This window comes from Plectropomus leopardus, chromosome 10, assembly GCF_026936395.1.
Source record: "Plectropomus leopardus strain MGB_pleo_1.0 chromosome 10, ASM2693639v1, whole genome shotgun sequence".
NCBI classification, from domain to species: domain Eukaryota; kingdom Metazoa; phylum Chordata; class Actinopteri; order Perciformes; family Serranidae; genus Plectropomus; species Plectropomus leopardus.
The window spans coordinates 36941452-36958222 of NC_142185.1; the positions used below are offsets into that span (position 1 = coordinate 36941452).

A 16771-nucleotide genomic window follows, 5' to 3' on the forward strand; every position below is an offset into this window, starting at 1 on the left:
ATATATTAGCTAAAAATATCTAACCTCGGCTTGTACATATGTGAATTCAAAACTATAATTTTCTGTTCTTCTATGTTTTTTTATTTCTTTTATATGTAATGTTTAATTTAGAGAACTTGGAGTCAAATTCTGATTTTGATGATTTGATTCTGATAAGAAAAGGAAACAACAATAAAAAATTGGTCACTAAAAATACGTATAAATTAATTTAATTAGTGTAAATACATAAAAAATGAAAGAATATATTAAAAATAAATAAATTATATAGAATCAATGTTCCAAAACAACCCTCCGGTGATTGATGCTTTTGTTGTGAAGGGTTGAACCGGATGCAGTGTAGTCCTTGTAGTCCTGACTTGACGTCAGCGGCGGCGGTGACACTTCAGTCGGTCGCGGCCTCTCCTCTCTCCGGTCTGTTCCCGGTCTGTTCCCGGTCTGTTCGCGTCTTTCTGCCGCCTTTATCGGCTCAAACGAGCGAACGAACATCCGGACGGAACCGGACTCTTCCTCTGTGGTGTGTAACGGCGCCGGTAGCACCGGAATCAGCGGTTGATTTCCCGTTTGTTGTCGCGGTAGTGTGTGTTTGTGTGTGTGTGTGTGTGTGTGTGTGTGTGTGTGTGTGTGTGTGTGTGTGTTTGTGTTTGTGTGTGTGTGTGTGTGTGTGTGATGGAGGAGAGCCGCTGCTAGTTTTTGGGGGTTTTTCGGTCTTTAAACCGGTTTCACTCTCACACCGACGGCCGTTAGCTAACAGCGGCTCCAGCGGGGCTTCCAGCTCGGTGTACCCGCCTCAGCAGCAGCCATGTCCGGCGGCAGGACCGCGCTGCTCCTCCTGCTCTGCTCCTGGATCCGGACCGGGGGAGCCTTCAACCTGGACACCGACAAACCCTCCGTGTTCAAGGGCCCCGACCGGAGCTACTTCGGCTTCTCGGTGGATTTCTTCAAAACCCCCAACAACCAGAGGTAAGAGGAGATCCCGTTATTATCGGTTTATTATCACTTTATCGTCGGTTTATAATGATCGATACCTTCAGAAACACAAGTTTCACTGTTGGAAAAAGTATTATATTGAAGTAAAAGTAGCATTATTAACGTGTAGAAATGCTGTTACAAGTACAAGTCTTGCATTTTAAAACCTTACTAAAGTAAACGTACAAAAATATTAGCTTCAACAATTTCCTCGGGACTGTTTTTGTTCAGAAGAAAAAAACAAAATCACCGTGATGTTAAAAAAAATCCCCAAAATGTCAAAGAAAAATACATTTTTAAAAATCTTTAAAAATTACAAAATTAAAGAAGTCAAAATGTGTTCTTGAAGAAATAGGCAAAAGAAATCATGTATTTTTTTTCTTTAAAAATCAATCAAATTTTTTTCAGAAGAAAGACAAATTTAGGAAAATTGCTAAAATGAAATGTAATGTCTGGAAAAGGCAACATTTTTACTTCAATAACTGCTAAAAAAAATAATTTAAGGAAAAAAAATAGGCAAAACATTTTTTAAGAAAAAGAAAACTCCTAATTTTTTTTCTTTCAAAATCAATACATGTTTTTTTCCAGAAAAAAAGTCAATGTTTGTAAATGGCCAAAAAAAAAAAAAAAAAAGAAATTACCAAAGTGTTGTTTTAAAAAATCTGCAAAAAAATTCAAACAAAAAAAAATCATCAAAAAATGTTTAAGGGGGAAAAAGGCTACATGTTTTCTTTAACGATTATTGGAAAAAATTTATAGGAAAAAAAAATATTTCCAACATTTCTTCTTTAACAATCAGTGCGTTTTCAGTGTGGCATTGTATTAATAATTCATTGTTATTCTAATGTTTTTTCAGCTGTGTGAATAGTACTTTCATTTTAAAAAGTACCTTGAATTTGTGCTTAAATACAATACTTGAGTAAATGTATTTAATTTAATCCACCGCTGTAATAAAGGGAGCTTAGTAACCCTTAAATTTAAGGTGTTTTAAGCGGCCTCTCCCCTGAACTTAAAGGAAAACTGAGTCATGAAGTGATGCAACAGAGCCTGAGGTTATATGAAGACGTGCGCTCACAGATTTAGACATGATTAAGATTTCCTGAATGGAAGTTTGTCCTTTAGTGTTCATATTTTCATTTCCATTTCTCGTGGAGTCTGAGAGGAACGTCTTTGTTATCACGTTAACGCTCTCGTGATCCGTCTGCAGTTCTGCTCTTCTTGTTTCCTGTCGAGCGTCTGTTTTTAAAGATGCTAAAACAGGCAACAGATGATGTCATCGAACCTGCTGTTATTATATGAACACAGTATTTTAGTTTATCCCTGATGTTAGAAGCAGCTGTGTGTTAAACATCGCCTGCTGTCAGTCACCACATCGTGATCATTTCACATTTTCATATTTCCTGAATATTAGAAGAAAGAAAAATAAAGTTTATCCTGATGAAGAGCTTTTCAGCATGCTCAGAATTCACCTTCTGTTTTATTTCACTAAGAAACATATTTAGTCATACACACTAAAATACATTTAAAAATACATGTCAGTTCATAGCAGAGTTCATGAAAAACACTAGTAAAGTCATGGAATTTACAAACAGCAATATACAGACCCTGAAAGTTTTGGAAAAGTCCTTGAGTTTTGTTTTACAAACCTGTATAATGTCATATGACGTGTTCAAGGACAATAGAAAATCTGAAGATCCAACAATAATGTCTGTTTTTACAGCTTCTGGCTGTGATAAATTGTTTTTGGTGATTTTTCAAAGAAAAACAAAAGAAACAATGAAATGTTTTCTCTGATAATTGGCCTAAAAAATGAAAGTAAAAAATTAATAAAATTACATCAAAATATATTCTTTTAAAAATAAAATTCAACCTTCATTTTTTTTAAATCACTTTTTTTTATCAAATTGGAAAAAAATCACAAAAAATGTCTTTAACAGTACTACAAAAAGAACCAATGGGCAGAATCGATGGGCGTTTCAGAGAACGTATGGTCCTTGAAAGGCCTGGAAAAATCTGGAAAGTTATGAGTAAAAATGTGTCTGTCACAGGAGTGCAGCTTCACTGAAAAACAACGTGTCGCTCTCAGAGGAACTGGAGGGTTTTATGAGTTTTTACGTTGTCGTTTTAAATCTTCCCGGCAGCCTAAAATCAATCATAAATCGGTCTGAGTCTGAACGAATCAGTAAACCGTTCGGTTTTTAGACAATAAAAGTTTCTGTTTATGGTCAATTTTAATCCTCTTGAGTTTAGAAAATAAATCTTGTTTCTGTCTGCAGAGTCTTTGTGTATTTGTTGACGAAGCTACAGATGCTGATAAATGACAGGAAACCTTTCGCTCCGCCCCCTCCTCCTCCTCCTCCTCCTCCTCCTCCTCCTCCTCCTCCTCCTCCTCCTCTCCTCCTCCTCCTCCTCCTCCTCCTCCTCTCCACCTCCTCTCTCCTCCTCCTCCTCCTCCTCCTCCTCCTCCTCTCCACCTCCTCTCCTCCTCCTCCTCCTCCTCCTCCTTCTCCTCCTCCTCCTCCTCCTCCCTCCTCCTCCTCGCCCTCCTCCTCCTATTCCTACTCCTGTTCCTCCTCCTCCTCCTCCTCATCCTCATCATCATCCTCCTCCTCCTCCTCCTCCTCCTCCTCCTCTCCTCCTCCTCTCCTCCTCCTCCTCCGTCAGGTCAGACGTTCTGGTCGGAGCTCCTCGGGCGAACACCTCCTCCTCCAGCTCAGTGGTGGAGCGCGGCGCCGTGTTCAGCTGTCCCTGGGCGAGCTCGAACTGTCAGCAGCTGCGTTTCGATGACACAGGTACCAAAAACGCTACTTCATGGTTCAGCTTTCAGGGCTGATACTCCTGTTTTCTTCACGTTTAACCCTTTGAAACCTGAGCAAAACGGCTTCATTTCTTTCAAAAATATGGGAAGAAATTACAAGCTGTGAGTTTCAAAGAAATTACCTGAAATTTAGCAACAAAAAAGAAGAAAAAAAACCACCAAAAAAAGATAAATATAAATAAAAATGATTAATAATAATTCAAATATCAATAACTATAAATATGGTTTTCTTGTCATTTTACCTTTTAAAATTGTATTATCTTCTAATAATTTTCACTTTTCTCTTTTTTCTAAAACTAATTTTTAGGGCGTTATCTTTCCTAATTTCTTGTCATTTGTAAGACATCTCTTGCAAAGTTGCTTGTTGCCTTCTTCACCATGTTTTCAAAATTAAACGGACAAATCTGCGGATGTTTCAAAGGTTTAAAGGCATCTGAAAGGCGTCTGAATGCAGCACAGAAAACTGATGTTGCACCAGGTTTCAAAGGGTTAACTGACTATTTACAGTCACCTGAGACGTCCCCTGTGTCCCCTCATAAACCCATTTTCTGTTTCTCTTTCATATTATTTGAAAAGGGACACAGCATATTGATTAATGATTGACATTATTGTTATTATTAGGTTATTTAATTTATTGCAAACTTCATCAGGGAATCAGCAAAAGTACAGATACGACTCCATGTGGTGTTTGTGTTTTAAAAAACTTAAACTTACACTGATTGTAGGGTCAGTCAGTTTTCTCCGGTATTAACCCTTTGAAACCTGGATTGTTATCACGTTTCTTGGGCTGTGCTCAGACAATTTTCACACCTTTCACACCTTTCACACCTTTCACACCTTTCACACCTTTCACAGAGGCATTTAAAGCTCTGAAACATCAGCAGATTTTAAAAAACAAGGCTAGAAAGACAACGAGCAACTTGGCAAGAGATTCCTGACAAAGAGCCCGAAATTAGTCAAAGGTGACAAGAAAATGAGAGAAAACGATTGAAACATTTTTATAAAGACTATTGGAACTATTGAAAAAGGTATTTATAATTCTGTATTTAAAATGATGTTTTCCAGGTAATTTTGGGTCGTTTCTTGTAAAGCTGCATTGTTCTCAGTTGTTGAATCGGGAGGCTTTTCTCGGGTTTCGGGGGTGAAGAGGCGGCGGCTCTCTCAGTGTGCAGGAACAGAGTATTTTTGATGCTGATGAGGGCTGAGCTCGGCCTGCGGCTGACGTCTCGTGTCGGGACACATTCAGGAATGTGAGGAGGAGCAGGAGGTGTGTGGACTCGTCCGCGAGGAGGTGAACTCCTCTCCTCTCCTCGGATCCTGCTGAGTTAATAATTGTGTTATTTATTGTTGAGGAGACGGGAGCTCTTCACCGTGTCACTGCAGATATTTATACAGTACTAACGTGTCAATAATGACTTCGGCCTCACAGAGACATTTGTCAGGACGGGTTCAAGTCTTCGTCTTTTGAATGTCTTCCGTGTTTTTATGTCCTGCAGCAGACACACCGTACAGGAGTTTTAGTTAATGCGTTGCTGTGTTTAAACCGACTGCGGACAAACTATGACATTTTCTTTCATTACAGTTTAATTATTGATGAGTTTTTTTCTGCTTCCGTTTATCGTTAAAGAGTGAAAACTCAGAGTCTGAGGTGCCGCCTTTAGACTGTTGTCTCATGAAATTATATTCGTTTTTTTAGTTTATTAGATATTCAGTTTACATTAGAGCTGGTAATGTGGCTTTAAAATATTAATACTTTATTTTAAAGCCCCATCACAATACATGACGTATATCTGGACATTTTTAATGCCCTCTAAACTAATATTAGCTTCTAAAATTCCAAATTATGGAATGAACTGCAGTTACAGTAAAGTCAAATAAAATAACTGCTGTCATATAATAAAGTTGAGTTCAGAAGTTATAATAACGTTTTATCCTGAGGAGAGAGCGAGAAAACCGAAACGCTGATGACTCATAAAAATGACATAAGGAGTTATACTCAATGATTGCGATGAAGTCATTTTACATAACGCACGATGCTCGATGTATTTCCCGCCCTAGTTTTTAGGGACAAAATAGTTTTACTGTGCGGTCACTCTCACAGCTCGGTTCGTCCAGTCCTTCGTCATCTCTCCAGAGCTTTCTGCCGCTGCATCGTTCTTTAGGACATCCACGAATGTCCATGTGGGACGTCCGTGTGATTGCAGAGATTTGTCGGCGTCCAGCAAACAAAAAGCCGGCGTACGCTCCCCGCTCAGCAGCAAACTGCACTTACAGAGTCAGAAATGATTTTTTTTGACCAGCCACTTCATAAATTACCGTTGTTTTTGAGTCTGGGGAGCGAAGCGGATTTCAGTCCTGGACAGTCAGAGAGCAGCTGGTGGACACAGAGGAGCGTCCAGCAGCTGCAGACGGAGATTTAGCTCAGGAGCTGCTGGAAAAACAACAGCATGTTTTTTTGTTGTTGGGAAAATAATGTACGACTTCCAAATATTTAATAAGAGTCACTGACAGTTTAATCTGTTTCCTGTGTGACAAGAAACTCACCAGACTCACCAGCTGACGGTTTCTGAATCTGTAGTCTGTAGTAATATGCAAGAAAAGGAAACGGCTGTGGACTCTCTGATTCGTTAAAATGTGAATTTAGTGTTCGTGTATCTGAGACTCAGAGTGCGGCGATTTCCTCTTCATTTCTCTCATATTTTCATCTTAATTTTCTGCTAAGAGAAAATAAAAGACTCCAGACGCACCAAACGCTCTGAACCATCCAGATCTGCTCTGACCAGGTGTGCTCACCTGTCAGCACAGGTAACGCCCCCCAGACACCGTGTAAGGGCAACTTTAGTGCCGTGTGCAAAGACAAAAGACACAGCGCCAAAAAAGACCGAAAGAAGAAGAAACTTCTGCCGGACAGAGACTGACGTTCTGTTAAATGAACTCAAAGTTAATGTGATTCCAGGGAAATGTATTGAAGTACTAAAAGTAAAAGCACACATGCAGAAAGGTTTAAATAAATGTAATAAATTATCTAATCTAATTAGTCGACTAATTGCTTCAGCTGCACTTGTATTTTTTCACATTTTAGTAGTTATCTAATAAAAGTAGTGGAGTAAAAAGTACAACATTTCCCTCTGAAGTGTAGTGGAGGACATGAGATTAAAATATAAGTAAAATTAAAGTAAAAGTAACCTTAAAATTTGTACTTAAGTACAGTTTTTAATTACAGTAACTAGAATCAATGCAAAAAGTACAGCAGTATTTCTAAGCCTTTACATTTAATTATCCAATCATTCTAATTATTTTAAAACATACAAATCTAAATTTCAGGATAATATTCATATCTTGGTACGAGTGCAAATCAGTGGGTGCGAACAAAATAAGAACAAATCCTGGATTCGAGCAAAATAAGAGAAAATGTGTCGTGTGGAGTTCCTCGCGTGTGGCCCGTTATGTTCGAGGCTGACAGAGAAGCAGCAGATGAGACAGTTTCTGTTGATGTGTGGAGACGGAGAAAAAACACTCATAATCATGGAGAAAACAGCGAGCTCGGCGGCAGCGGCTGGTGTTTGCCTGCTGCTGTTTGGGCGTCTCTGTGGGTGCGAACGATATTGACTCACGATAAAGATTTAACCGGTAATCAGCTGGTGGATGAGTGTTTGGATGTATTATTTCAACACGTCTTATGCTGAACACCACAGCCTCTCCAAACCGCCGCTGACTTAACTCACAGCTTTCACAATCCGCCTCTTACGTAATTAACTGCTCAGTTTTTAACCCTTCGAAACCTGGCATGGATAATTGTTTTTTGTTTTTGTTTGATTTCTTAAAACTGTATTTTATAACCTAATATTTAACCTAATATATATATATATATATATATATATATATATATATATATATATATATATATATATATATATATATATATATATATATATATACATATAGTACTTTTACTGCAGCGAAGGATCTGAATTCTCCCTCCATCACTGCTGAAAACATTACATCAAAAAAACTGATCAAAATCTGCTGCACAAAAGAGGGAGGTGCACAAAAACAAACAGTGGAGTGTAAATAGCACTCTCTCTGTGTGTGTGTGTGTGTGTGTGTGTGTGTGTGTGTGTGTGTGTGTGTGTGTGTGTGTGTGTGTGTTGTTGTGTAGAGTCTAGTTGGTATTCTGTGGAAGACCTCAGCCATGAAAGCAGGAAGTAACAGACACACCACAGAGTGATTTCCAGCCCCCTATACACAAACACACACACACACACACACACACACACACACACACACACACTGTGGCTCTTTTCGGGCAGGGTGTGTGTGTTTTTCAAAGTTCCTCCCAGTGTCAGTGGTCAGTGTTGATCTAAATCTGTGATGACTGCGAGGACGAGGGCTGTTTCTCTGATAAGCTGCATCACATGATGAAGAATGGACATTTTTTGTTTGTTTAAAAATTTCTTGCGATTTGTAAAGAAAAAAGGCCTTTTTTCATTTTGATGATTTTTAACCCATGGGTGTGAACGGCATGTTTTCATTAAAAATGAGCAATCTTTAGATTTTTATTTTTTTTGGTCATTTTTAAATAAAAAAAATTACCATCTTTTTTTTTATTTACATTTTTTGGCAATAAAAAAGTGGCCTCTTTTTTTTCTCCAGTGCACTTTTTCTCCAAGTGCTTGGTGATTTTTAACCCGCTGGTTTGGAAAGCATGTTTTCTTAAAAATCCCCTAAAATGTCAAATGTTTATCACAGCCAGAGACTGTAAAAACTGAAATTATGGTTGGATTTTCAAATTTTGGACAGTCCTTGAATACATCATGTGTTATTATGGTTTGTGGAAAAAACAGACTTTTTCCAAACTTCCAGCTTATATTTAGTTTTTTAAAACTTTTCCAGGCCTGTTTGAAAATTCCTTTACTTTTCCAGGTTTTTCATGACTGTATGAACCTGTATCAGTTTCTATAAGAGCCTTCAGGGTCTGCAGGGTGTCTGCAGGGTCTCTGCAGGGTCTCTGCAGGGTGTCTGCAGGGTCTCTGCAGGGTGTCTGCAGGGTTTCTGCAGGGTCTCTGCAGGGTGTCTGCAGGGTGTCTGCAGGGTGTCTGCAGGGTCTCTGCAGGGTGTCTGCAGGGTGTCTGCAGGGTCTCTGCAGGGTGTCTGCAGGGTGTCTGCAGGGTCTCTGCAGGGTCTCTGCAGGGTCTCTGCAGGGTGTCTGCAGGGTGTCTCTGTGTTCTGCTCAGAGGCCCGTCAGCAGAGCAGCTGTGAGCTGTGCGTCTGCAGCCGTCTGCAGACTGAATGCAGCTGAAATGTAAACATCCTGTAGAAAGCTGAGCAGAGTTTCTGCGTCTGTGAGACAGATTCACCTTTTATGGACAGAAAATCCTGAACAGCAGCAAGACTTTTTCATCCAGCTGCTGTTATGAGACTACAGAGAAACACACAGCTGATATATCAGATACAGCAGATATATCAGATACAGCTGATATATCAGATACAGCTGATATATCAGATACAGCAGATATATCAGTGTGGTTTATTTGCCAAAAGGTAAAATATACCAGAATGTTCTTCTTCATCTGGTCCAGGATTTCAGCAAACACGCAATAAAGGGCCAGTGGCCAGACTCGGACCCTGGCCGCTGCAGAGGCCTCAGGTGTATGAGGTGCACACTCCACTTGGTGAACCAGAGGTGGCCCCCAAACAGTCATCTCTGTTTTTATAGTTTCTGGTTGTGATATTCTTTTTTTTTTAAGTTTGGGGGATTTTTAGAAAACAGACCTTCCCAACTAACAGGTTAAAAAATAAAAATAAAATAAACTTTTCTTTTTTTTTTCAATTTTTAAAAAAAATTCCCACAAAAGTTTTGAATTTTTAAAAAAAGATGGCCATTTTCTATTACTTGAAAATCGCCCAAAAAATTACATTAAAAAGAAGTGGCCATAAATGTTTTTGTTAAAAATAGCCAATAAAAAAGGCCTGTTTTTTTTAAATAACAATTGACCAAAAAGTTAACCTGCAGGTTAAAAATCACCAAAAATGTTTTTATTTTATTTATTTTCTGAAGTCTTTTATTTTTAAATAATACATATTTTAAAAAGTAATATTTTATTTATTTTTTAAAAAAAAGAAGAGATAAGCAGTATCAAATGTCAGTTCAGAGAATGTTTAGTCCTTAAAAATGGCCTCAGAGTCCTGGAAAAGTCCTGGAAATATATTGTTAAAAATGTGAATGAAGCCTGCTGATAGAAAGTGATGGACTGAACACTGATGTTGTTGCCTCTGGCTGTAACGCTGTTAGTGAGTGAGCGGCCTAGTTATGTTGCCGTGTGTGTGTGTGTGTGTGTGTGTGTGTGTGTGTGTGTGTGTGTGTGTGTGTGTGTGTGTGTGTGTGTGTGTGTGTGTTTTCCTCTCACAATAGAGTTCTTTGTTGTTGATTTAACCTCCGTGATTGCTGGCCAGAGCTTTACTGGACCAGAGAACAGAATTAACTGGAATTCTTCTCTGTGTGTGTGTGTGTGTGTGTGTGTGTGTGTGTGTGTGTGTGTGTGTGTGTGTGTGTGTGTGTGTGTGTGTGTGTGGTTTTATGACTCAGTGTGTTCATGATGCACCACAAGCTTTTGTTCTGTTCTTTTTTTTTGGATTTTCTTCAAGAAGAGTGACTCGTCCAGAAATAACAATAAATGTTTCTGTTTTATTTGGCGGCTCGTAACAGGAAGTGAGCTGAAGACAAAAATATAAATATGACTCTGACTCTGTGTGTTGAGATCACTCCTGCGTGCGTTCACATTAAATATGTCTTTTTGTCTCAGATAAAACCTGTGAGCTCCAGCTCGATGTCTCCGTGTGTTTGAGCCCAAACGAGCTTTTATGAAACGATGATGTAATGTGCTGAGCGAGGGTGGAGCTGTGAGACAAACTTCAGTCGTCTCTAACCGCCTCTGTGATACGTCAGGTTAATGTCGATGCATCTGAGCTCAGATTTCAGCAGCTTCACAGTTATAAAGTAATATATATTTCTAATCACATAAGCTCTTTTTTTTTTAAATTGCCATATTTTTTATTTGAAAATCACCCAAAAAATCAGTGAAAAATGGCCTATTATTTTCTTTAAAAATCAAAAAAGATTTTGTGAAGAAAACAAAAAATTGCCAATTTTATTTAAAAATCAGGGAAAAAAAATTAAAAGTAAAAATTTCTTAATGAAAACATGCCTTCCACACCCGCAGGTTAAAAATCACCAAAAAATGTTTTTAAACAAAACAAAACAACATTTTCTTTACTTTTGAAATTGCAGGGAATTGTTAATAATTTTTTTTTTTTTACCTTGAGCTCATTTCTTCAGTGAAGGATTGAAGTCCTGCTTTAACTCAAGTCCATTAATGAGCCAAAAACACAATGAGACAAAGACTCTGTTGCCATGGTAACGACGCTGTTTAGATGGTAACTAGCTGGCACAAACGACCCACATAATCACAGACTGAGGAAAAACATCCGATTTATTGCCAGAATCTGGGAGACTGAACTCTTTTTAATCTGTATGTGTGCGTGTGTGTGTGTGTGTGTGTGTGTGTGTGTGTGTGTGCGCGCATGTGCGCGTGTGTGTGTGTGTGTGTGTGTGTGTGTGTGTGTGTGTGTGTGTGTGTGTGTGTGTGTGTGTGTGTGTGTGTGTGTGTGTGTGTGTGTGTGTGTGTGTGTGTGCGTGCGTGCGTGTGCGTGTGTGTGTGTGCGCATGTGTGTGTGTTTTGGGAGCAGAAAACTGCTGCCACTGTTTTATCAGATGGACGCTGTTTTAAATCCGGCAGACAGAGTTTCCCAACCTGCTGGAAAATCCCGAGCACTTCCTCTCTGTCTGTCTGTAACACCCCGCCCTGAAATATTTATCTGTGTGTGTGTGTGTGTGTGCGTGCGTGTGCGTGTGTGTGTGTGGCTGGCGCGTGCTGCGTGTGTGCGTGTGTGTGAGTCAGATGTTTGTCGGACTGCTCCTTTAAATCCAGCAATGAGCTGGTTGGTGTTTTTGTCTTTGAACGCAGCACAACATGAGCCAGCGGCTGCGTCCACTTGACTACACACACTGTGAACTGTGTGTGTGTGTGTGTGTGTGTGTGTGTGTGTGTGTGTGTGTGTGTGTTAATGCTCCCTGTGAACTGTGGCTGAATAACTCTCCAAAGTGAGGCTAAATTTTGGCTATGGAAAAATGGCCTCTGACCTCCAGATACCTGAAAACGTGTTCTGTGTGTACTCACGAGTCTCCACTTTACTGACAGAAACTTTTTGCATTTTTTTTTAATGCAAAATAATTTAATTGAAAACATGCAATTCAAAAATATGATTAATCGCAAAAAAATACAGATAAATAGATAGATAGATGGATAGATAGATATCTTAAAAAACAATCATATTGTCATTATTTTGACAGATGTTGTTGATTTTAGTGGGTGTGGTCATTTTTGCACTGAAAAAAAAAAGAAGGCGATAAAGCTGCTTTTGCTGAATCTGTACCAAACAGGCGTGTTACATAATGCAATACCGCAGTGTGTTTTTATAATGAGACTTATTTTATCTTTATCAGAAAAATTGCAGCTGCATTTTAGTTCTTGCATTTGGCCGTCCTGCAGTTTTGATCATATTTCTGTTTCATTAATTATTATTCTCTCTTTGTGTCTCTTTGCAGACGACAAGACGAATGGAGGCGGAAACCCCATGGAGTTTAAATCCAAGCAGTGGTTCGGAGCCTCGGTGCGATCTGACGGAGAGCACATCCTGGTCAGAAACACACACACACACACATGCACACACACACACACACACGCACACACACAACCTCACACACACACACACACACATTTTACTCGCACTGAGCTTGAAAAAAAAATGTGTCGTTTTTGATTTTCTTAAAACTTTTTGCTGATTGTTAAAGAAAAAAACAGCCCTTTTTTGATTATTTTTGTCAATTTTTACTTTTATTTTTTAAATTTGGTGATCTTTAAAAAAAAAAAAGGTTTTGGCAATTTTTTGCCTTAAAGTGTTTGGTGAGTTTCTTTCCTCTGACACCTCTGAGACAACATTTTGGTAATTTTATTTATTAATTTTTATGATTCAAATGAAACGTCTCAGCAGGATATTAAGGAGTTAAAATGAACCGTAAAACTCTAAAGCAGGAAGATGACACATTAACATTTCTCACTTGAACACGCTCGTGTGTTCCTGAAAATAAAAGATAATATTCATTATTTAAATCGTTAACCAAATGTCTCTCATATTAATGTCACGTTCAATAAACGTCAAACTAACGAGCTTTTTTAAAGCAAACCACTTTGTTACTTTCATGTAAATATAATATTTTCATTATTTTTGAAGTGTTCCACTCTAAAACGTTTTAGTAATTGTACCAGTTTTTAACTCGACCAAAAACCCAAAGATCCCTCTGAGTGGTGCTGAAAGAGCCGGTGTGTTGTTTTGCAGGCGTGCGCTCCGCTGTATCAGTGGTCCACCTTCGGCCAGTCGGAGCGAGAGCCGGTGGGAACGTGTTTCCTGAAGAAAGAGGGGTCGGTGGTCGAGTACTCGCCCTGCAGATCGAGTTCGTCCTTTCCTTCTCTCCGCTGAAAGTCTCTCATCATAACATTGATAATAATAATTCATAACCCGTTAATTTGTGGTTACGGCTGCTGTTTTGTTTCTGCGTGCAGGGCAGCACTCTCCGGAGGGGCAGGGCTTCTGTCAGGCCGGCTTCAGCGCAGACTTCCTGAAGGTACAAACTCTCCCTCTATGTGGTATTTTCACTTTGACCAGATTACTTTTACAGTGTGATGTTAACCCTTTAGGGACTGTTTGTTATTAACCCTTTAGGGACTGTTTGCTGCATTTTAGTCTCTTTTCTTCTTCCTGTTGTGATAACTGTGTGTGTGCTGATGCATGTGTCCTAAATGTAGTCCAGATTGTGTATTTGAGTGTAATCAGTGAATTTGCAGCTCAGCTCCTACAATAAGTCTAAAATACACTGTGGAAACTAAATAGTTACATTCAGACTGTTCAGGTCCAAAAATGCTCCATTGAAACCCATTCAAACTGACATTTTTGATCCCACAGCCATCAGAGCAGAAAAACAGGACTTGTATTAATCAATCAATCAATCAATCAATCAATCTACTTAGCAAGTAGTATATTGAAAATATTTCTTTTTTTTTGTTTTTCATCTAAAAACATAGTGGTATCATGACAAATGATGGCATTTAAAAGATTAGAATTTCATTAAATTAATGAATACTTTATATTAATGATTAAGACTGATTTTAAAAAATAAATTCAATGAAAGTAGAAAATAATATTAATGAATAATATTATTTAAAGCTTGATTTTGAGAAGTGCATTTTGTGTGCGGAGTTTTGTGTCAGTCAAAGGACTGAAAAACATCCTCCTGGCATTTTTATACTTTGTGTATTTATTAATTTGCACTGTCCCTTTTTAAATAAACTAAACCTAAAGTGATACGAGTGTGTGTTATTAAAGCGGGCCGTAAGGGGTTAATATTCTCACTGAAGTAAAGGACCTGAGTACTTCCTCCCTCGCTGACTCCAGGAGCCGAATGAGAATAAAATCTGACAAAAATGTGTTTTTTCTTGTTTTCAGAAGAACAGCAGAGTGGTGGTGGGAGGACCCGGCAGCTTCTACTGGCAGGGTGAGGGGGGGGGCAGCCGAGCACAGGGGCTGCTGGGAAAAATCCATGCAGCATAGTATGGCGGTATTTTGCGTGGCAATAGAGCGGTGAAGTAGTGAGTCCTAAAACGTGGAGATCCGTTAGTCTTTCAGCACGCAGGTTCCCTCGTCCTAAAGTCTCTGGGATTTCTGAATGTGTTTCCGGTAAAATGCCCTAAATAAGGTCCGTGGTTAACACGGGCGAACGATATTTAAACGCTTTGTTCTGCAACATAAAATAAAAACCCGATTCTTTAACTTTTAAGGCTTTGGTTTGGTTTGGTGGTTTCAGACTCTGCTGGATCAGCATGAGGAGTCAGTGTGAGGAGTCAGTGTGAGGAGTCGCTGTGAGGAGTCAGTGTGAGGAGTCAGTGTGAGGAGTCAGTGTGAGGAGTCAGTGTGAGGAGTCGCTGTGAGGAGTCGCTGTGAGGAGTCAGTGTGAGGAGTCAGTGTGAGGAGTCAATGTGAGGAGTCAGTGTGAGGAGTCAGTGTGAGGAGTCGCTGTGAGGAGTCGCTGTGAGGAGTCAGTGTGAGGAGTCAATGTGAGGAGTCAATGTGAGGAGTCAATGTGAGGAGTCAGTGTGAGGAGTCAGTGTGAGGAGTCGCTGTGAGGAGTCAGTGTGAGGAGTCAGTGTGAGGAGTCGCTGTGAGGAGTCAGTGTGAGGAGTCGCTGTGAGGTGTCGCTGTGAGGAGTCAGTGTGAGGAGTCAGTGTGAGGAGTCAGTGTGAGGAGTCAGTGTGAGGAGTCAGTGTGAGGAGTCAGTGTGAGGAGTCGCTGTGAGGAGTCATTGTGAGGAGTCAGTGTGAGGAGTCGCTGTGAGGAGAAGAATCTGGACAAATCTGCAGCTTTTAATGTAACAATCTCACTAACGTATCAGCAGCTGCCTCCTACAAACATACAACAACATTTCCTGCAAATGTCCAAGAAAGACATCGATATGATGTCCAGGACAGACATGGACATGACGTATGTCGTGTTATGTTTGCAGGAGGCAGCTGCGGTTCTGTTTGTGTGATTGTGACGTTGAAAGCTGCAGATTTGTGTCACGTTTGTGGTTTTTCGGGTGTTACAGACGTCTGAACGCTGACGCTCAGCTCTGTTCGCTCAGACAGAAAGAAAGATCCAACAGCCGTGAGAAGATTTTATTAAGAAAGGAACGTTAGAAAATCTATCAGCAGCATCAAACCTCAGCACACACACACACACACACCCACACACACACTCACACACACACACACACACACACACACACAGGAGGCAGGAAGTAGACAGAGTAAACACACTGAGGCTCACTGCAGGCGGTTTAACCAGCAGGTGAAGTCCAGACAGGTGAGGCTTCAGACCGGGCGTGTGTGTGTGTGTGTGTGTGTGTGTGTGTGTGTGTGTGTGTGTGTGTGTGTGTGTGTGTGTGTGTGTGTGTGTGTGTGTGTGTGTGTGTGTGTGTGTGTGTGTGTGAGACAGAATCTATCCTGAACGCTGAGTCAGTCAGTCACACACACGTTCCTCTCTCTGCGGGGTGTGTGAGCCTAATTATTGTTTCCTGTTGAGTCAACACACACACGCACCCACACACGCACGCACACACGCACACACACACACACACACACACGGTGCCCTCTGGTTCTCATTAGAACAGCAGTTAACACTGTGTCTCTGCGGCTCCTTTAATTACACGTTCTGTGTTTCTCTGAGCCAAAAGAGTTTGAGCCCGTAAACAAATCCTACGTTCTCCTCCTCGTCCTCTTTATGTTCTGCTGTTATTCCTCCTCCTGTCGTTCTCTAACGTTCTCTTCTACTTTTCTCTAGCGTTCCTCTCTCTCTCTGTTTCCATCTCGTTGTGTAACGTTCTCTAACGTTCTTAATAATAATGTTCTCTGAAATTAAATAAAGCTCTCTCGTCTCTTCTGTTCTCTGACATTCTCGCCCTCCGTCCTGTTCTCTAATCTTCTCCTTCTCCTCTCTTCTTTTCTCTCTTGATCTCCTCTCTATATTTCTGTCTTGTTGTTTAATGTTCTCCAGCGTTCTCCTCCTCTCTCCTTCCTGTCCTTTAATGTTCTCTAACGTTCTTCTGTCTCTCTTCAGGTCAGCTGATTTCGGATGACGTCTCTGAGATTTTCGCCAAGCATGAGAATAATTTTGACATTACGTACAGCGGCACCCTCTCCACCAAGTCGGCGGCCGCCATGTACGACGACAGTTACCTAGGTAACCACACATACACACACACACAGACGCACACATGTTCCTGTGTCAGTTCTGCATTGTTCTCAGCCTGTTGTCTGTTGAAGAGAACTCGTGTGT

The 16771-nt window shown here is 40.1% G+C and overlaps 1 protein-coding gene across 1 annotated transcript in view; it reads left to right on the plus strand.

Annotated features, from left to right (window-relative positions):
• The first annotated feature begins 354 nt into the window (after positions 1–354).
• Positions 355–16771, plus strand: part of itgav (integrin, alpha V) — a 34808-nt gene continuing 18391 nt past the window's right edge. The window contains exons 1-7 of the mRNA XM_088083815.1: positions 355–960; positions 3631–3758; positions 12450–12541; positions 13241–13355; positions 13465–13526; positions 14405–14453; positions 16553–16675. Coding sequence (XP_087939941.1) covers positions 800–960; positions 3631–3758; positions 12450–12541; positions 13241–13355; positions 13465–13526; positions 14405–14453; positions 16553–16675 — 730 coding nt within the window. The 5' untranslated portion in view covers positions 355–799. The remainder of the gene's footprint in view (positions 961–3630; positions 3759–12449; positions 12542–13240; positions 13356–13464; positions 13527–14404; positions 14454–16552; positions 16676–16771) is intronic.